The 22,173-nt window shown below is 36.6% G+C and overlaps 1 protein-coding gene across 1 annotated transcript in view; it reads left to right on the top strand.

The window, feature by feature from the left end:
* Positions 1–22,173, top strand: part of MIB1 (MIB E3 ubiquitin protein ligase 1) — a 114,989-nt gene that overhangs the window by 16,143 nt on the left and 76,673 nt on the right. The window contains exons 2-7 of the mRNA XM_060028778.1: positions 3,809–3,980; positions 5,786–5,915; positions 11,941–12,045; positions 14,178–14,244; positions 15,560–15,764; positions 21,187–21,370. Of these exons, the coding sequence (XP_059884761.1) occupies positions 3,809–3,980; positions 5,786–5,915; positions 11,941–12,045; positions 14,178–14,244; positions 15,560–15,764; positions 21,187–21,370 (863 nt within the window). The remainder of the gene's footprint in view (positions 1–3,808; positions 3,981–5,785; positions 5,916–11,940; positions 12,046–14,177; positions 14,245–15,559; positions 15,765–21,186; positions 21,371–22,173) is intronic.

The raw sequence follows: 22,173 nt of genomic DNA on the forward strand, positions 1-22,173 counted from the left end.
ATCAGGAATAATTACAAAATTATGTTTTCAAAGTGAACATTATAAGGAATGGTTATATATTGGTTTAAAGCAAAATATAGCAAATTCTTAGTAACCCATGGGACGATTAGCCAGGTTATGGATTATTTGGTACTTAAAAAAAAAATCCTTCTGTGATTGAAAAACACCAAACAAATCCTTCTCTGTGTATTCATTTATACACCCCAAAAGGAAGAATAGATTTGGCCTTTTGATTTATATTGTGAAAGACTGAAGCATGCAGTACTTGTGAACGCTGGTAGCTCTGAGTTGTGCAGCTATAAATTTGGTGGTTTTTTTTTTTTAACTTGGTTTTTAATTTTAGTTTACAGTCTGTTAGACTAGAGTATAATTTCTTTTGGGCCTATGGCTGATGATAATTTTCATGATTGATGCAGTCAGAATTAGCCATAGGCTAGAATGAGAAGTGGTGGATGAACTACTCTTGTGTAGGACTGTGTCACATGGCGGTTGTGTCCTCTGTTGCTGTTCTGGAGTGAAAACAATTAAAGGAACAGAGAGGACAGGTACAGCTGCAGGGAAGCCACAAACTTTGGGGGAAAACCTGAGATAAAAGAGTAATTAGCAAATGGAGAGGGCAGATAATTTGCTAAAATAAAATGGGGGTAATCCACACATGAATAATTGAATATTTTCTGTATGCAGTCTCTGGGAAATTGAGAAATTTATTGAGTTCTTTAATTTTTGTATCAGTATTGCTGAATTTGCCTGGGGTATGTGATGACTTTGATCATTAAATTATTTAAATAGATGACTAGTACATTTAATATATCTATATTAAGATTAAATTAATTGCAGTATAATTCTTTATACTTACCTTTTATTGTAACGCCTTTCAGAGTATGTTTACCTCTATTATATCACTTTAGCTTCACAGTGTCCCTTTCCATATTATCTTAGTCTGCTTGGGATGCCATAACAATCTACCACAGACTGGGTGATTTAAACAATAGGAATTTATTTCTCACAGTTCTAGAGGCTGGGTAGTCCAAGTTCAGGGGGGTGGCCACTTCGGTTCCCTATTGAGGGCTCTCTCCTTGGCTTGCAGATAGCTGCCTTCTTGCTTTGTTTTCACATGACAGAAAAAGAAAGAGAGAGAGACACTTTGGTCTCTCTTCCTCTCCTTAGAAAGACACTAATCCCATCATGGGAGTCCCACCCTCATTGCCTCATCTAAACCTAATTACCTCCCAAAGGCCTTACTTCCAAATATCATCACGTTGGAGGTTAGGGATTGTGGGGGAACCTCCCAGTCCATAACATCTATGAAAGGAAGTATTTTCTCAATTTATAGATGAGAATATTGGTCCCAGAGTAGTTTAAAAAACTCGATTCTGAACATTACCTAGCCAGTAAGTTTATGTGAGTAGTTTCTGAAATCGCATACCTTTGTTTTCCCCATTTAATGCAACAATTTAAATATACAGATCAGAGATTATGTTTTATCTTATTATCTCCCAGCATGACTCTATAAAGTTTATCTCTAAGTCTCTGACTATATTTCATAATCCTGCCAAACAAATAAAGCTGCTCCTGGTTCATTGAACACACTCTGTGCTCTTCTGAGGTTTCTTTCTTCCTTTGAAAGGTCTACTCATCCACCATTTCTAAAAAACGTTTCCTGATTCTTTTTTTTTTTTTTTTTGATTTAGTTTTTTGAATGAGTTTCTCAGTGGAGCCCTGAGCTTGTATTATTTGATAAGCATGTGTTTATTTATGTTTTTGTTGGTGGCTCCCTTTCTGTTTTTTAAGGGAGCAGTTCTAGGTTTCAGTTTATTGTGCTGTTTGTTCCTAAATATCTCTAATACTTATCCATTTGTATTCTCTTTAATGATCTTATTTATACTTTTTTTGTTTTTTTGTTACCTTCTACATCTTTTATTTTCTAACCCATAGCCACCAAGACCTAAATCTCTCTTGACTCTTTTTCTCTCCACTTCCACTATCATCACCCTGGCTTAAACTACCATTATCTTACCTGGACTACTGTGTAAGCTTCTTAGTACTTGACTTTGTTTCTCTAGCCCCTTTTATTTTCTTCCTTTCTGTTCTTCCTACCATAGCAAGAGTGATATTTGAAAGCAGCAGAGGGCCTGCCCACAGTAGCAGTAAAGAAATAGTTACTGAATGAATCAGTAGGTACTGATGTCTGCTGTCTTCTCTGTCTCTACAGCCAGGCATTTGTGTGGTAGGAGACTGCAGAAGGATTGCGCATAAAACATATTTGGTGTTGGTGTCATGCTCTTTTGTAGTTTACTAGACATCCCAGCTTCCTTTCAGTGTTCATTCTTCCTCCTTCCCTCCCTCCCTTTTTTCTTCTTAACCATCTCAGCTAGGGTACTTTATTTAGAATCTGGTTTCCTTACTCATAGGGATTTTAAACTGGGATATAGAAAATGAATTATGTAGGATTTTTTCCCCTTACCAGGAAGTAGCAATATGTATTAGTTCTTGCAGAGTTTAGCTACAGTATTACTACTGTTGTATTCTAGTTCTTGCGTGTACTTCACATTCTCATTTTATTCTTAGAACATACCTTTCCTTTAAAGAACATATTACCTCCTCCAAAGGAAGTTGAGGTTCTGAGAACTAAAATGACTCATTTCTTTTATTTAATTATTGAACATCTCTAAACTTATACAAAATAGAGAATAGTATAATGAACCCCCATGTTACCTGTTACCCAACTTCAACACGAGCAATCTTGTTTCATCTAAACGCACCTTACTTCCCTTCCCTCTCCACCAAATATTTTGAAATAAATACTGTTGTTTTATATGTAAGTACTTCAGTTAAAATGACTTTTTCATGGACACAGAGATAGCTATTGAGAGAGCCAGAACTTGATCTCGGGTAGTGTCAGTATTGTACAGACAACTTAGCCCTTGTTTGTAGTTCAACATTGGGCATGACCATACAGCATGTGTCATGAAATAGTGACACTGATGTTCACAGGCCACACATTGTTTTAAAAAACTCCTAGTTTTAATTTATTGAACAAGTGATCTTAGTAGAATAGTAAAGGAACATTATTCCCCAATCTTATTACCCTACAATGTCAGTTATTTTCATTGATTTATAGTGGAACTTTTATAGTTCTAACATGTATCTCATCTATCCATGTGAACATTTTTAGTATAGGTTATATTACCAAGTGCTTGTTTTCTTTTTCTAGTGTTAATTTCTTCTAGTTCTTTAAGGAAAAAAGAAAACCCACGACAAACGCAAGTTTGTTTCCCAAACTGGGAAACTTGCTTGCTAATCATTGTCTAAAGTTTACTGTTGATGGGGAAAAGGTTGTCAATACATAGGGATAAATGCTAAAGTTAATTGATCGTTTGTTTCTGATATCATGAGGATAAAACTGTCTTTTCTTTTGGAAATTTTACCTGGAGAATAGGTTCACATTCCTTAAAAGATTTTTGTGTGTTTGAAGTCTGAAACATCTACTTGGTGATAAAGGATTCTTCTTTCTTTCTCTGGATTGAACCTAAATTTCAGTTTGTGGATGAGAGCAAGGAAAGTGCTACTGAGAAGTGTTCTTACTAGTGAAAAAAGAAGGGATAGAAAATATTTAGTCTATAATTTGTACTGGTTAAAATATTTGCAATATGTTATCTTGCAACTATATATGGTACATTTGAAATATTACTTCTTGTTTTATTGAACTATTTTGTAAAATGCTGTGTTCTTATTTTTTCCCTTAGGGAATAATATTCAAATAAATAATACTTGTAATTAAGGTAAGCGTGTATCCTTGTTTTAATAGGCATCAAGCATGATGGAACCATGTGTGATACCTGCCGCCAGCAACCAATCATTGGCATTCGATGGAAATGTGCGGAGTGTACAAATTATGATTTGTGCACAGTTTGTTATCATGGAGATAAACATCATTTAAGGCATCGCTTTTATAGAATTACTACACCAGGAAGTGAGCGGTATGGCAATCCATTTTTTTTTTCAATTGCAATTCCTTGTTTCTATTGAATTTTTTATACCATTCAGCGTTAAAAATAGGATCAGGAAATAGCTTCTGACAGCTGGTTTCGTCAAGAAGTAGCAATTACCAGGCTAGATGTGGACCAGGCCTACCACATAGCGAGAAAAGAGCTCTGTGAAGATAGAGATACATGTATTTTTCCAGGATAATCTGAGCTGTTCTTTCTCTAGTGTGGAGACTTGGCACTGCTCAGTGTTTGGAAATGAAAGGGTGGCCCAAAGGAGGCTGATTGTTTTCTCTGTATGCATTCTATCTTGTGAACACTAGAGCCCATTTATTGAATCAAGAGACATTTATTAAGACTACAGAGCATTAAGACTATACTTGTGTAAATTTGAAGATTAATAAGACGTTATTCTTAAGGAGTTTACGAATTAAGGTATTATTTGATTAACAGTGATTATCATGTGATGTTTCAGACTGTATATAGTGATGTATATTAAGTGTCTTAGGAGCAAAGAGAGAAGGGTGTTAATTGTGAATGGGTGCAGAGTGTCAGGTGATTGAGTATTCTCCTGTAGCTATGACTAATGCATAGGAGCAAGAATCAAGTCAGTGACAAGGAGGCAGCAGGAGTAATAGGAAAATGGATTTTTGTGTCAGACTGTCCTGGTTCAGATCCTGGTCCTGCCATTTATTAAGTGAGTAACTTTCAACAGATTATTTATTTTTGTCTTTTGCTTACAATTTTTAAAGTTAGGGTGTAGTAAAGATATTCTGAAAATGAACAGAATAATGAGATAAAAGCAGAGCAGAAGAAAAAACCCCAAATCTTTTTGATTTTTAGGAATGAGAAGGATGTAGAAGAATAAGGGATAGAAGGCCTTGGAAAACCATGCTTGTCTAGATAGTTGAGTATAGCATCTTTTTCAAGGTCTGTCGTCTCTTGTAGGTATACACTACTTTAGAGACAGTTTAGTGTAGGTCAAATCCAGGCCACAGATGTATTTTACTTGACTTACACAGTGATCTAAATTTTTGAACAATTGCTAACCTTTTAAAATCGGGTGATTTCACAGAAAAATCAGGTTTATGAATTCTAACCCTATTCTGTTCCCCCACGCTCCAAAGACTGTCAACACAGGTTCTGCATTTTTTCCTGGCAGCAGTTGGCTGAAGCACAGGAACACCTGTACCCTTTAGACAAATCATACTCTGGAGTTCACCAAAGTCCCTACCACTCCCTATTGTTTTCCCCAGCCTGAGGTCAAGTGCCATTTGCCATTTGTCATTGCTGTGGTGCTGTCTTTCTTAGACCCTCATTTGTAGTACTTGCCTGACAGTTGTAGGGTTTTGAATTTGCCATCTCTAAAGTATTGAAGAGTGTGGTGATACCCTGAAGTGGTTAGACTGGATTCATGTGTTGATTCCATTCCAATTTAACTTTTGTGACCTTGGGCAAATTACTTAGCTCTTTGGGACTTAGTTTCCTCATTGGTAAAATGAATAATAATACCTTCATCTTAGGGACTGTAACAGACTTTATACCTCTGTAAGTGCTTTTATGTATAGGAAAAGCTAAGTAAATATTAGCCGTTATTATTATTATTCCAACTACTAATGTCTTCATCATCATAACCTGTGTAACGTGGAAAGTGTTCCTGTACCGTGCTGTTATGGTATTAACCAGAACAAAGAAAAATCTTTTATATTTTCAGAATAACCTTTTTTATAACCTTATTTTAAAAAATAAACTGCTGTTACCTATTTTTATATAAATTTGAAAGTAAATACTTTTTTTAGGGTTCTGTTAGAGTCTCGTAGAAAATCTAAGAAGATTACAGCCAGAGGGATCTTTGCAGGTGCCAGAGTGGTACGAGGAGTGGACTGGCAGTGGGAAGATCAGGATGGAGGAAATGGACGTAGGGGAAAGGTAAAAATTGTTTTTGATTCATCATGTTATTCTAGAATATTGTATATTCAGTAGATTTTATAACTACTGTAGTTGAATTTCTTGGCCCATTTTTTTAATGCCAATAACAGTTTCTTAAGTTTTCATTTTTTTCCCCCCAGAAGAAAAAAGATTGTTCCTGCTCTGTTGTACATATTGGCGTTCCGTGAGAAGGTTGTAGGGTAGATTTTACCTTTCCACTTTTAGGCTTCATGTGGCCGTTTTGTTGCCCAGAATGCCTTTCTGAACATCCTGTTTGGGCTAGTCCTCCCTAAGCGGTATCTCATGCTCTTGATTTTCTTGTTATTAAAACTTCATTTGAATGTACTTGTTTTATATTCCATTCCCCCAAAGGTCTGTTTCTGAGGGGTAATAGGCAGCTACTTTGTTATTCAGTCCACTTAACTCCTTACCCTTCTCAGGAGGCGTGTAGAGCTGTCTAGGGGTCAGTTATAGCAGTTATTCTGAAGGGAATTTTGTACAGCCTCTTTAACGGGCTGGGGTAGCCAGAGATATTAGGGTGAATGGGTTGTTGGTTTTACTTATTTGGATTTCATGTTGCTTTTGCTGATGATGCATTCGTTGATTCAGTCAGTCACGTGTTAAATGTGTATTCTCTGTGTTTTGCTAGATGTACTGAAATGAACAGCATTTCACGTTTGAGATTTTGAAGTCAATATCAGTTCTGTTACCTTCTTTAAAATATTGTTTTTAGCATTAAGGAATGATGATTTTAGAGTCTCTGTCATCTGAGGAACTCTTCCTAGGAACTCGAAAGCCTCTTTTGTACAACTTGGTGCTATATAGATTCTTTTGAATTTGAGATTTTTAAACATTTTGTCAAATAGATGTTTTCTAAATTCAGAGTATTGTTATATTGATTTAATTTCAAGTAATAAGGTCTAATTTTAACGTTTGGAAGTCGGACAGAAATATTTTGGCCTATATGTTTTAAGTACTTTGATTTTTATTAAGGAAGCAATTTTTTTTTAATTTAGTAAATATTTATTGAACACTTAGGTGAAGGATTCTGTTCCAAGCATGAGGGTTATGGGAATAAACAAAAGAGGCAAAATTCCTACTCTTCTGAAACCTATATTCTAATTTGGGGGGATGGACAACCAGAAGTATAAATCTAAATTCTGTGACTATAGTGTGGCCTGTTGACCAGCAGCATTGGTGTCACCTGAAAGCTTGTTAGAAGTATAATAGGTAATAGGTCCCTTTCCTCCTAGACTTTCTAAATTAGGATCTTCATTTTTTTTTTTTTTTTTGTGATATGCGGGCCTCTCACTGTTGTGGTCTTTCTCGTTGTGGAGCAAGGCTCCGGACGCACAGGCCCAGCGGCCATGGCTCATGGGCCTAGCCGCTCCGCGGCATGTGGGATCTTCCCGGACTGGGGCAGGAACCCGTGTCCCCTGCATCGGCGGGCGGACTCTCAACCACCACGCCACCAGGGAAGCCCCAGGATCTTCATTTTAACAAGAGCCCTAAGTCATTCAGATGTACATTAAAGTTTGAGAAGCACATTTCTAAAAAGAAAAATAGACCAGTGTGAATTTGGGAAAGGCACCACCTCTGGATGGATGGAGTGATGTGGGGACATGCTTGGCAAGCCAGTGGTAGAGAAAAGGTACCCTTTTGAGCGTGGACACAGGAACAGCCTTGTCCCCGTGCATAAGGTCTTGGTAAGTGGAGCTCAGGCTGGAGGTCAGCCTCTATTCTCCTCCTTGGCAAGGCCCTTTGTGCAGTTAACAACTTCTGTAATCATAGCAATACTGTGTTACATAGGATGTATAAAATGTATATTAAAGCTTAAAGAATAGTAATAAAATTTTAAAAAGCAAACTTTTTTTCCTACTCTACAGATTAAAAAACAGAATGTTATGAATACCTTTAAAAGTCTTCTGTTTACCCTTTCCCAATTGCAAGCCCTGCAACAACTCCTTAGTGAGTCCTGGGAAACACAGGGATCAGCACGGTCAGGACATCAGGCAAGGCAGAAGTATGGGCCAAGTGCAGGACACTGGACAGGAATATGGTCAGAGGACATGAGTTACTATGCATGTTTTGCTTCTAAGCTTACCATGGTCCACCTCAAAGTTTTAGGAGTGGGTCAAAGCGGAATATTCTGTGGGGTAAGATGAGAGACCTCAGTTGATTTAGGTGGCAGAGAATGGGGGGTGGAGGGGAGAGTGGGAACCTCATCATTACATAGTCCAACAAGCCAAGTACAGTGGAGAATTTGGGTCAGGCTCACTCAGGCAGTGTGACCTTAGGTTGATAAAATGGTGCAATGGCAGTGGGCATCTGGGTGATAAGAGCCTTCAGCATGTCTGGCCTGTGAATCACATGGCTACAGTTCAGACAGATTGCCCTTGATGCCTGGTACCCAGCAGTCATCCTGGCAGCTCCCTTTGATGGATGCCCTTGCCTCTTTCCTGGCTGGATCCCATGTTTTCTTTTTTTTTTTTTTAAGCATTTAAAAAAAATTTTATTTATTTATTTTTGGCTGCATTGGGTCTTCGTTGTTGCATGCGCACTTTCTCTAGTTGTGGCAAGTGGGGACTACTCTTCGTTGTGGTGCACAGGCTTCTCATTGTGGTGGCTTCTCTTGTTGTGGAGCTCGGGCTCTAGGCACATGGGCTTCAGTAGTTGTGGCACACAGGCTCAGTAGTTGTGGGTCGTGGGCTCTAGAGCACAGGCTCAGTAGTTGTGGTGCACGGGCTTAGTTGCTCCACGGCATGTAGGATCTTCCTGGACCAGGGCTGAAACCCGTGTCCCCTGCATTGGCAGGCGGATTCTTAACCACTGTGCCACCAGGGAAACCCAGATCCCATGTTTTCTGTATCCCATTACATCATCTTACTTAGCTTACTCTTTCCTTTGGTGGTGTACACGTTCTAGTAATGTCTTTTGCAAGAGTGCACAAGAAGTAAATTTTTTAATACTTTCATTCTAAAATTGTTTTTAACTTTATATTCTTCCTCACGCTTAATTTTATGGTCAGAGGGTTGGAAAAAATTTTTTTTCATCAGCTTTTCAAAAGCAGTTGCAGCTAAAGTCTGAAGCCACATAAATGGAACTTTCTGGATTTTTGTTATATTGGCACTTCTTAGGGGGATGAAAAGTAGGCATTCTTGAAGCTTTGAGTCATCAGTATTACATTTTTGGTTTATTATGACTTAATACTTGTTACATTTTAAGAACAAAATGAAAAGTAAATGAAACCATCTTACACATGTGACTCTAAGTGAGGGAACTTAATATAATAGGAAGTCTTAAACATTATTTAAGCACATGTTTGAGATGAAATGTAATTTTTGTCTGACTCTTTTTGACCATGTGTGTGAATGAAGAAAGTTTTTAAGCCTTCCTGTGCTGGCCAGTCTTCAGTGCTGGCTGCTCTGTCCCAATCCTCTTTCCTTATCTTTTTTTTCCCTTGAGGGTTCAAGATTCCCACCCCATTCTCATCACTACATGTTCTCAACAATACGGCTAGTGTGAGCCATATTAAGGGGTGTAAACCAACCTAGGCTGACGTTGTAATACTGATACAATCTATGGCCTACCATGTGCCAACATGTACCATGGTTTTTTGCTTTGCACCATGGCTTTGGCAAGCATGATGTAAGGTCATCATGGAAGTGTGTAGTGTATTCTTAACTACCTAAGTTAGTATTTCAAGACTGTTTTCATTTTGCAAATGCTTTCGAATATATGTTGATTATTTCATACAGGTACGCTAGATATATTTTCTTCTTTTTAAAAAACTTTATTATGGAGAATTTCAAACATACACCAGAATAGAAAGAATAGTATAACAAATTCCCATGCACCCAACATCCAACTTCAAAAATTATCAACATTTTAAAAAATGCCATTTATTTGTTGAAGAAATCAAGGTTCTTTGGATTTGGCTGATTGATTCTTTATGATGTTCTTGAACTTCTTCCCCTGAGCCTTGTATTCTTATAAACTAGGTGTTAGGTGTAGAGACATGATCAGATTCAGGTTCCGGTTCAGGTTTTTTTGTCAAGAGTACCTCATCAGTGGTGTGTGTACTTTCATTGCATCACATCAGGAGGCATATAAAGTTTGATTATCCTACTATTGGTGACGTTAAGATTGATCAGTGCAGGTATTGTCAGTTTGATCCTTTACAGAGTTTCTCAGCAACCTTTTACCTAATGGTTTTAGCAGCCATTCCGCACATATTTCTTAATCAGAATTGAAAGTATGAAATTAATGTAGTTATTTTCTTATGCCTTCCACTTTCCTCCTTGATTAACCAAATCATATTAACAAATGAAGGAATTTCATTTAGTGATTCAGAGCTTGAGTAATGAATTTGCTTATATCCCAAGTAATTTGAAATTCAGGATGAATTTGATTTAAAGTTTGTAGTCTTTGTTTTTTAGTTGGTCACATACTTTTTTGTCCCTCTCATAAAAACACAGTTATTTAATCTAGCATTGTATTTTTAAAAATGAATGAAATAGAACCTGACTATATTAGAATTAGAAGGGATTTTTTTTTGCTAAAAGTTGCATGTTTCACTTTAGAGTGTTAGAAACTCTTGCTTTGGAAGGTTATACAGTGGTTGTGAAAATCAGAAAGCAAAGCATGGCAGTGATGGACTCTGCATTCAGGATGGTAGTTACCTCTGTTGGAAGGCAGGAGGGTGGGATTGATGAGAGGCATGCAGGGGAATTGAAAAGTACTGGTAATATTCTTTTTCTTAGTCTGATGTTCATTTTGTTTTTTTATTATTCTTTAAAATTTACATATGATATATTTTTATAATGTATAATTCATTTTAAAATTAAAAAGAATAGGGACTCTCTGGCAGCCCAGTGGTTAAGACTCTACGCTCCCAGTGCAGGGGGTATGGGTTTGATCCCTGGTCGGGGAACTAAGATCCTGCATGCTGCACCGTTCGGCCATTAAAAAAAAAAAAAAATTAAAGAGAATAGATAGACTCATTTACTAACAATTTGAAATGTTGCTCAAATATTTGATTAAATTTTAAGCATAAGAACTTTTTATCTCTACAAAAGCACCATAAAATACATAGCTTGCAAAACTATTTCTTTAGTACAGGGTGAAAATGAAATGGTCATTATGTATCTTATTTGAAATAGTCTGTTTTTAAGGGCATGCCTTAAAAATTACATTTAACATCAGCCTGGCATTCTAAGTAACTATGTAGCGTGGTTGATTATAAGTGTCAGGGTGGAGAAGAGTAATGAATTGCACATGTGCGACTTCCCATACTGAGCTGTAGACTGGTTCACTTGAGAATACCCAAGTTTAGTGCTCGTTGTGCGTCAGTTTTGTGTAGTTGATTCTTGGTCCTTAAGCAATAGCAACTCCAGTATTTTTTTTTTTTTTTTTTTAAGTATTAAACGCTCTTACTAATCAGCCTGCTGGTGTGTGGGGCCTAGAGATTGTGTCTGGGTCTCCACTGCAGTCACAGTGTTTCAGCTTAGAAGGCCTGCTTTTTGGGGCAACTGAGGGGTGCTGCTGGAGGAGCCAAGTCACTCAAGTCTTCTTTAAACTTGGCCTTTGAGCCTCATGCTTATCAGCGTTTAGCTGACCAGAGAGTGGGTTTACCTTGAATTTTTCAGGGTATTTGGTCAAAGATTTTAAATTTTGTATCAAAGAATAGGTTTAAAAGAATAGTTAGAGGGAATCCTTTAAGAGTGAAGATTTTAAATTTTGTATTGAATTATGTATTTTCTGATGATCCGTCACTGTAATAATCACTAAGCTTCTGTATTTACAATTTCTACAGTGGTTTTAGAAATTAGCTTATAATATTCTGGAAAACTGTATTATTCAGTTATATGTTAGAAGTGACATATATTTGGTAAATAAGTATTTTTCATGATCCTGTTACACAGGATTGTAGCTGAAATATTTTTAAAGATTTAAATATAATTAAAAGAACCAATCTCTCCTCTCCTCTTTCAAAATTTTTTTTTTCCTCAAAAATTTCCCTTAGGTAACAGAAATCCAAGACTGGAGTGCATCAAGCCCACATAGTGCGGCCTATGTTCTCTGGGACAATGGTGCTAAGAACCTTTACAGAGTTGGCTTTGAGGGCATGGTAAGTGTAAGAACCACAAAAGCTGAAAATATTGGACAGGTGAAAGAAGGGAAGTAAAAATAGCCCTTATTGTATTCTTCCATTTTTTCTTTTGTCATCTCCTTTTGTCAGAATACAGCCATCTGAATCATGAGTATGCAATTGGAGGGAACATCTGTAAAGTGAGAATTTAATACAATAGGTGTTAAAATTATTTTTTACGAGTTTTTTCCTCTGTATTTTTATTTTTATTTATTTTTATTATTATTATTTTTTGCGGTACGCGGGCCTCTCACTGTTGTGGCTTCTCTCGTCGCGGGGCACAGGCTCCGGACGCGCAGGCTCAGCGGCCATGGCTCACGGGCCAGCTGCTCCGCGGCATGTGGGATCTTCCCGGACCGGGGCACGAACCCATGTCCCCTGCATAGGCAGGCGGGCTCTCAACCACTGCGCCACCAGGGAAGCCCTCCTCTGTATTTTTAAAGTGTAGTGTTGATGATTGAAAATGACTGACCTAGAAGCACTTTGAATTACTTAAGTGCTTAAGGAGCATAATGGTAGTTTTTATTCAATGGATTGTCCTATATTTCTGCATGTCATGGATCATTATTCAAATGTTGACCTCAGCTATTTAATTTATAGAGTGTAATTAAATATTATATTAATGCTAAGATATTAATGCCTTTTATATCCTTTCCACCTTGAATACATTTTTCATTCAAAGAATTCTAAAATTTCATTTTTTTTTCCAACTCTTATGCTCATTAGGAGGGGAAAAAATATCCCACTGTCCCTTTGCCTTAATCTATTCCTTTTATACATAAAAGCGAGCCTTGTGAATCTAGACAGGTAGTTTACTCGCCACCTTTTACAGTTGTATACAGCATTGGTCATTAGTTTTTCATTATTATCTTCATGCCTCTCCCTGTTTTTAAATTGGGAATTTTTGTAGAATTCCAACTGATTATTAACTTGCTTCAAATGAAGCTTTACATGCTGTGTGCGCTCAGGTACTTATTGAGTAGTATACATACAGATTGATCCCATTCTTTTTTGATGGCTGAGTAGTATTCCATTATATGGTTATGCCATTGTTTATATAATGAGATTTCTGTTGATGGGTATCTGGGTTTTTTTTTGTTTTTTTCATTGTTGCAAGCAGTGTTTCAGTAAGCATCCTTGTGCATATGTCTTTATACATTTATGGGTATATTTCCTTAAGATAGATTCCTAGAAGTGGAACCACTGGGTTAAAGTATCATATTAAAACTGCTTGACCCATGTCTCCTTGGCTAGGATTGAACTAAATGTGAGCTATAGTGGCAAAGGAGGCTGTAAAAGAGAGTTGGGTTGGGGTGTGTTTGTGTGTGTATGTGTCTGTATAAAGGAGCTCCTTTCCTTAATATAGTATGTATGTACTGATCACTTTATACATGTATATGGTACTGTTAGGCACTTTTAGGTAATCTGTTTCTGAATTTTCAGTCACCCTCAAGGTTGCTCTTCTAAGTTCACATTTCCTGTACTTTTCATTATACCACAACTGCCTCCCCATTCAAATACTTAAATACTTTCTTATAAAAGCTAAGTGGGAAGGAACTTGAGTTAACGAAGTTATGGTAAAGTAAGGACTAAAAGTGATATAAATAGGAAATTAACTGGACAAGGAATCAAAAGACTGGATTTGGTTTTTTCCTTTTCTACTTTCTGACTATTTAGTTTTGGCTGATTTCCTTTATACAATACCTGCCTTGTATATCTCATAAAATTGATTAGAAAGATCAAATGAGTTGAGCTCTTTTTTGGTAAAAATATCTTTAAAATGGAATATGTTATGTACTTCTGAAATACGAGATTTTTGTTTTAGTTCTTTTTTTCCAGCATGTGTTTTTGAAAGTATGATAATGGTAAAGATCCAGGCATTTTAATGTTGAAGTTTAAAAGAAATCTTAAAGTATGACCTATCTGAAGGTCAAGTTTATAGTTTTTGATGGGTGTTTTTGAAAGCAATGTTTAGTGTGACTGTTAACCGAGAGCTACTCTTCATTTCTGCTGAGGATATGTTCTAAATGAACATTTTTGCGTATTTTAGGTTTTAAGCTGTAGTTGAAGTTTTCAAGGGTGATTTTTCTGCTTTCTTTTCTTTTTCTTAGTCTGACCTGAAGTGTGTCCAGGATGCCAAAGGAGGTTCTTTCTACAGAGATCATTGTCCTGTGCTAGGTGAGTTAACAGGCTAGAGAAAATTTCTAAATAATGGGTCAGAGTTCATGGAATCGGAAAAGTGTTTAAATTGGGCTTTAAAAAAATTAGTTACCATTAAAGCTTTTTAAAGACATACTCTTTTGGTTTTATTTTGTTTTAAAGCATTTGTTCTTTTTAATTTATTTAAACTCTGAAAGAATTGTCATGACTTGATAATTGATATACCATTTATATGGCATACTATATTTGAAACTTTTGTCTTTTAACCATAAACTTATATTGTTGAAAAATTTTGGGTTATATGATCAATGTTATATCTCTTATACTACGGAGAATAGGACCTAACAATTTAATGCTTATAAATTCCTTAGAATTTCTGTAAAATTTCTTTGAAAATATAAGAACAGCTCTAAGATTAAGATAATATGATAAATATAATTTCATGTATCATTAAAATAAAAAAAGAACAAGAAAACCAAAACTAGTTTCATTTTATAGATTCTTCATTGTTGGCAAGATGAATATTTACCACATTCTTCTGATTAAACCTTTAGTCTCTGAATGCTTTCCTTTCTCATGTGAACGCTCTGTTCCTCTTTCCAAATCATTTGATTTGCCTTATTGCCCCAAAACGCTGTTCTCTTCCAGCATACCTAATTTTTTTAAAAAGGAGAATGTAGAAGAAAATCTTACGGTTTTGAGGAGATCATCTCTTTCTCTTGCTTTCAGAAACTTTGTTTTGTATCTGGGTTTTACAAGGAAAGTGTAGAATCAGCATACCCATTTCAGATCCCTCAGCATAATGTTTTATGATCATGAATCCTTTATCCCATAAGTAGTTTTGAAAATAATCTCAGAAATGGGCTTTGAAATATTTGAAAATGCTCTTTAGGCAAAAATCACAAGAACTATTTGGTAACTAATAACAGTAAGCACTTCAGAGGAAAAAAAATTCCAGGGTTCTCTTTCATATACTTTAGTTAGTTATGTTGGCTCTTCAGCAAGTCATCCAGGCAGAAAGGTGAATATTGTCAATGCTCAGAACTTTGTGTTCTGATAGATGGTTGCCTAGTCTTCTGTAGATTCTGCCCCTGTTCAGTCATTGTTGTAAATCATTACATTATTTCTGGTTTTGAGTCTGTTTTCTTTTCTTTCTTCTTTTAAAGCTCTCTAATTCTAGAATTTGATACTCACAGTATATTCTCAAAACATTTTAAGATTAGATAGTAACTAAAACTCAAATATCTTGGGCTTTTTCTTATTTAAAACAGTGCAGTTGCCTGTCGTTGCTGTGATTTTCCTTTTCCTTTGTCAACTCCCTCTGCAATTATAGGTGAGCAGAATGGCAACAGGAATCCTGGTGGATTGCAGATTGGTGACCTGGTCAATATAGATCTTGACCTAGAAATTGTACAGTCTTTGCAGCACGGTCATGGAGGATGGACTGATGGCATGTTTGAGACTTTAACTACAACTGGAACTGTTTGTGGCATTGATGAAGATCATGACATTGTAGTACAGTATCCAAGTGGCAATAGGTTGGTTATATTTTTTAATTTTCAGTAATGGCAAATAAAGTTAGTATATAGAGGAAAGAGCCTTAAAGAAAGCAAATAATGTGATATAAAAAAACTTCTTACAGCTAACTCTTCAATAATAGATGAAAATCCGGAATATGTTGGTAAAGTGGAGGGAAACAAGTAAGAACAGTGTATGTGTGTGTGTGTGTGTGTATATATTTATATGAATATATTTATGATTCAATGTTCTGTGCACTTTTTTTTTCCTTTAGGGGGCAGAATACATTGTATCAGTATTAGGTACAAGTATAGCTAAAAAGTTCTGTGTTCTGTTGGACTGCATCAGTCTACCCTGAATGAACGGGATAACAGTAAAACTCCTCTGGCCCATATCTCCAGCGTCATCTCATGGTAACACAGCTCTGCCTTGCCACAGACACCTGTGCACACACTAATGCTTATCAGCCACACAGCACTGCGTGTGTTTCCTCACTTCTGTAACCTTTGCACACACCACTCCTTCCATGCAGAATACCCTTTCCTCCTTGTCTCCCTCGTTCTCTGGATTAACTCCTTTGCCTCCTATAAATATTGAACTTTTATGCTTACTTCCTCTCTCCTTCCCCCCTCCCTGGTACATGCATACGCTATTTATCTGTTTAGGTCTCCTGTTATCTACTAAAATGGTTATTTATTTGGTCTCTGGGTTTCGTGTTTCTTGGAGACTGGGCCTGTGCCTTTTATTTATTTGTCCCTAGGGGCCAAAATATATCCAGTTTACTAGTATGTTTACAGTATTTTAAAGAAAAAATTCGGTAGTTAAATTGAATAATTGTCAAAGCTTTATTACTGCCATGTACATAAAGAAACTAACTCTCTGAGATTCTTTAGGGGAAGGATTATATATGAAATAAGAAAAATTAACATTAAGTTGCTAACCACATTATAGAATTAGCTCTAATTGTGTTTAAATCTTAAGGATACACATGATAATATCAAGAGATACACAAAAAGCATTTGCCAAAATCCAACATCCTTCATGATAAAAATACTAAATAAACTAGGAACAGAAGGGAACTTCTTCAGCTTGATAAAGGACATCGATGAAAAACCCACAGCTAACAGCGTACTCAGTGGGAAAGACTGAATGCCTTCTCCTTTAAGATCAGGAACAAAACAAGAATGTCTGCTCTCCTCACTTTTATTCCATATTTTCCTAGAGGGTCTAGCTGGGGCAATTAGGCAAGAAAAAGAAATAAGAGAAAGGAAGAAGTTAAACCCTCTGTGTTCACAGGTGACATGATCTTGTGTATAGAAAAATCTAAAGAATCCACAAAAAAAAACTGTTAGAACTAATAAATGAATTCAGCATAGTCACAGGATACAAGATCAATATAGAAAAATCAGGGCTTCCCTGGTGGCGCAGTGGTTGAGAGTCTGCCTGCCAGTGCAGGGGACACGGGTTCATGCCCCAGTCCGGGAAGATCCCACATGCCGCGGAGCGGCTGGGCGCGTGAGCCATGGCCACTGAACCTGCGCATCTGGAGCCTGTGCTCCGCAGCGGGAGAGGCCACAACAGTGAGAGGCCCGCGTACCAGAAAAAAAAAAAGAAAAATCAGTTGTATTTCTGTATACTAGCAATGAACAATCTGAAAATGAAATTAAAAAAAAATTCCATTTTCAATAGCATCACAAAGAATAAAATACTTAAGAATAAATTTAGCCCAATAAGTACAAGATTTGTATACCAAAAACTATATAGCATTGTTGAAGGAAATTAAAGATGACCTAAATGGAAAGACGTTTCATGTTTATGCATCAGAAGATTTAATGTTGTTTAGATGGTGTATTAGTTTCCTAGGGTTGCCATAACAAATTACCGCAAACAGCAGCTTTACAACAGAAACTTATTCTTTCAAATTCTGGAGGCTAGAAGTCCAAAGTGAAGATGTTGGCAAGACTGTTTTCTTCTGGAGATCTGAGGGAGGATCTCTTCTGTGCCTCTCTCCTGGCTTCTGGTGGTTGTTGGCAGTCCTTGGCTTTCCTTGGCTTGTCGATGCATCACTCATTTCCCTGCCTCTGTCTTCACGTGGTCTTGTCCCCTGTGAGTCTCTGTGCCCCTCTGTTGTCACATGACCTTCTTTTTTTTTTTCTGGGTACATAGTTTATTTTCAAATTCATTCAAGTCAGTCTCTGATTAGTCAAGTTCAGACGGTTATAGGGAGATTATTTAATACCGAGAGCCACATCAACAGTCCTCCAGCCCGCTATTTTAGTTTCGTCAGGCCAACATTTGTACCTTGGCCATCCATAAGGAAAGAACCCTAAGGAGGCATAGAAGACAGTTAATTGAGCTCATGGAACTTCTAGAGTCTTTTACATAGACAATGATCAAAAGATGATTTTACATGACCTTATAAGGACACCAGTCATTGGATTTAGGGCCCATCCTAATCTGATATGACCTCATTTTAACTTGATTACATCTGCAAACACCCTGTTTCTAAATATGCTCACATTCAGAGGTGTTGGGGATTAGCATTTCAGCATATCTTTTGGGGGGAATAATTCAACATTTAACATGTGACAGTATTCCTCAAACTAATCAACGGATTCAGTGCAATCCCTATCAAAATCCTTGCCTTTTTTTTTTTTTTGTACAGAAATTGGCAAACTGAACCTTAAATTCATACGGAAACTCAAGGGACCCAGAATAGCCAAAACAGCTTAAAAAATGAAGAACAAATTTGGAGGACTCACACTACCCAATTTGAAAATTTACCACAAAGCTATAGTAATCAAGACAGTCTATTATAAAAATAAGCATGTAGATTGATGGAGTAGAACTGAGTCCAGAAATAAGCCCTTGCATTTAAAGTCAGTTGATTTTTGACAGGGGTTCAGCACAGTTCAATGGGGAAAGAACAGTCTTTTCAACAAACGGTGCCGACAGTATTTACAGATATTCAGTCATTGTGGTGTACATCTAATTTAATGTTAATTAATTTAATGTTATATGTCAAGTATACAACAATCTAAAAAATAAAGCTACAATTACAAAGCAAAACAAATGGCCATAAAAAGGCCATAAAAAGGGATGGAGTACTGACATATGCTGCAACATAGATAAATCTTGAAAACATTATGTTGAGTGAAAGAAGCCAGTCACAAAAGGTCACATATTATCTGATTTTATTTATACAGAATGTCCATAATAAGAAAATCCATAGAAACAGAAAGTATATTACTGGTTGTTAGGGGCTGGGGAGAGAGGGGTGAATTCAGAATGACTGCTAATCGTTAAGGGGGTATCTTTTTGTGGTAATGAAAATGAAATTAGGTAGGGGTGGTTGGTTTATACAACTGAATATACTAAAACCACCGAATTACATGCTTTAAATGAGTGAATTGTATGATATGTGAGCTACATCTCAATAAAGCTCTTAATAAAAAAGAAGGAAAAAATCAACACAATTTAAGTTCAGAGTAGCATGTACTAGCATATTTTGTTTTAAATAGTATCTTGTTTGTTATTTGGAAATGTTAGGTTAACACAGATTAGGATTATTACTTGTAGAATTCTTCCTCCGTCAAAATTCTTTCTTGGGCAGTAGCGTTATTAGTAACATGACATTTGACTTCTAGAAAATAATCTTTTTTATTCTTTACTCAACACCAATTTATTAAATACTTACCCTGTATTAGGCCCTGTGATTAGTGTTAGAATTACAAAGACAAACAAGACATGGTCCTCTGCTTTGAAGGAGTTTCTCTATTAATTTGGATAGACAAAGTCAGAAATAGCTGTATTAAAATGTTTTAAGTAGTTATGATAGGTGAGTATTCAGGCTATTCTGAAGGTACAGAAGAAGAGTGGTCATTTCAGCTGGGCAAATCCGAGAAAACTTAAGCGAGCATATTACATTAAGTAAGGTTGAAAGATTTGGTTTTCACCTGGGCAAGGAAGCGCTGTAGGCAGAAGGAACAACTTGAGTAAATACTACTGTTCGGACACTATACAGGTTTGGTAGATTTTGGAACTTTGGGAGTGAGGTAAATAAAGGGCACATGACTCATAAGACTGAAAAGAAAACTTTTTGTATTTGAGTTTTATTCTTAACTGATCAGAGGCACTTCTTTCTCTTTGTGGTTGTTTTAGAAAGAAAGTTTACATGGTTATAGGAATTTAGTAAGCAGGGTTTTGTGTGTTGTGACCTCTCAGAGCCTTTTATATGCTAAGGACCATTATAATAAGGAAAGGAGGGTATAATATGCCATATTGTAAAAGTTTATTTGACTAGGGAAGCTTTTTTCCCTTGGAGTACCATATGGGACTAGGAGAAATGTGTTATACACTGTGGTACAACTTTTCGATGGGATATTAAGTAGTCAATAAAATGGTGGTTGTGCAGATGGTAACAGCATAGAAAAATGCTTATGTATAGGAAGGAAGAAATCCGAGTCCAAGTTTGTTTTGATACAGTGATTACAAGGATGTAAGATACCCATACATGGCAATTTAAAACTAGATAATATTTTTATCCATGAGATTGCAATGGTATGGGAAAATAGTGTACTCTTTGTAGAGCAGTTTGGCTCTATCAGAATTGTAAACAAATATATACTTTGATTAGGTGGTTCCTTTAAGAATCTCTAATGAAATACTGACCCCCATGTGCACAAAGTTGTACATACAGTGATGTTCTTTATAGTATTGTTCGTAATAATAGTGAAAATGTGGAATTACTTTAAATGATAGTCAATAGGAGAATCGCTAAGTACATTTGTGTATATCGATGCTATGGAATACTCTGTAGCCATTAAATCAAAATAAATAGATCTATATCTGTCACATTGAAAAATAAATGTTCCAAAATGCATCCTCTGAGAAAAAAGAAGTCACAGAATAACATATATACGTATATTATGATCCCATTTATGGAAAACAAAACAACTCTCTTATAACCATCACTCTGCATATTAATAGAAGATCTGCAGGGCTACTCAATGGAGTATTAACTGTGGTGTCTAGTGGGGTGGGGAATGGTGATCCAGGTGTGTTTGTGTGAAATGGAACTTTCACTTTTACTTTACATGTTTATGAAATGTTTTAATTTTTAACGAGTGTGTATTACTTGTTTTTTTGAGTGTGTTACTTTTTTAATAACAATTTTATAAGACATGCAAGTGCAAATAAATCTAGACAGAAGTGCTAGACAGAAGTGTATCATATTCGGGTGGTGAGATTATGGATAACTCTTTTCCCAAATCTGTATAATAAAATCATAAAAAGAAATACAAATCATTCAGGATGTAATTGTAAAGGATTGCTTTACACTCTTGATGAGTTATAAAGCTTTTTTCCCTGTAATGGTTAACTAAGAATTTGTGCTAAAATTAAGTAAAGTTACCCATGTTGAATTTTGGCTTTGATTTTTAGATGGACCTTCAATCCTGCTGTTCTCACTAAAGCGAACATTGTCCGAAGTGGGGATGCCGCTCAGGGTGCAGAAGGAGGCCCCTCACAGTTCCAAGTGGGTGATCTTGTACAAGTTTGTTATGACCTGGAAAGAATTAAACTTCTACAGAGAGGACATGGAGAATGGGCTGAAGCTATGCTCCCAGTAAGTACATATAAAATAATTTGGGACTAGGAAATATACCATGTTTATGTAGTTTTTAAAAGTTTTTAAAACTTTGATTTTTAGAAAGTAAATTAGCATAATCCTTTGAGAATTGTAATCTTCATTGGCAGCTTAACATATATATACCTTTTATTTTCTAAATTATTTCAGTTAGATTAGCCTGGGAAGGTCCAAAGAAGAGCTATAGTTAATATTTTTTGATAGAGCTTTTAGTGGAGAATGTAATGTTGGCGTAAGGCAAAGAGGCTTCCTGATACTTCACCCCGGAATTAGAGCGACGTGCTCATCCAGTCACTAGCAGTGCTGGACCACCGCTGCTCTCCTCACTTGGGGCCATGCCTCTCTAAAACTTAAGACTGCAAGAGCAGCTCAGAACGTGTGCCTTCTGAGATAGCTTTGCTCCCAAAGAGCTACAGTTTAATTTTTTTTTTTTTTTTTTTTCGCTGTACGCGGGCCTCTCACTGCTGCGGCCTCTCCCGCCGCGGAGCACAGGCTCCGGAAGCGCAGGCCCAGCGGCCATGGCCCACGGGCCCAGCCACTCCGCGGCATGTGGGATCCTCCCGGACCGGGGCACGAACCCGCATCCCCTGCATCGGCAGGCGGACTCTCAACCACTGCGCCACCAGGGAAGCCCTACAGTTTAATTTTTTATTTCAATACAATACATTTCATTCAATACATTTTTCATCAAATGTTCAGCAGTAACAAAATAATTTGTTTGTCCTGCCCTCTTTTCATTCATCTTTCTCTTTCTCCATCTTTTCCTTGCTTCTGTCCTCCTG

The sequence above is a fragment of the Delphinus delphis genome, chromosome 13, assembly GCF_949987515.2.
Source record: "Delphinus delphis chromosome 13, mDelDel1.2, whole genome shotgun sequence".
Classification (NCBI taxonomy): Eukaryota; Metazoa; Chordata; class Mammalia; order Artiodactyla; family Delphinidae; genus Delphinus; species Delphinus delphis.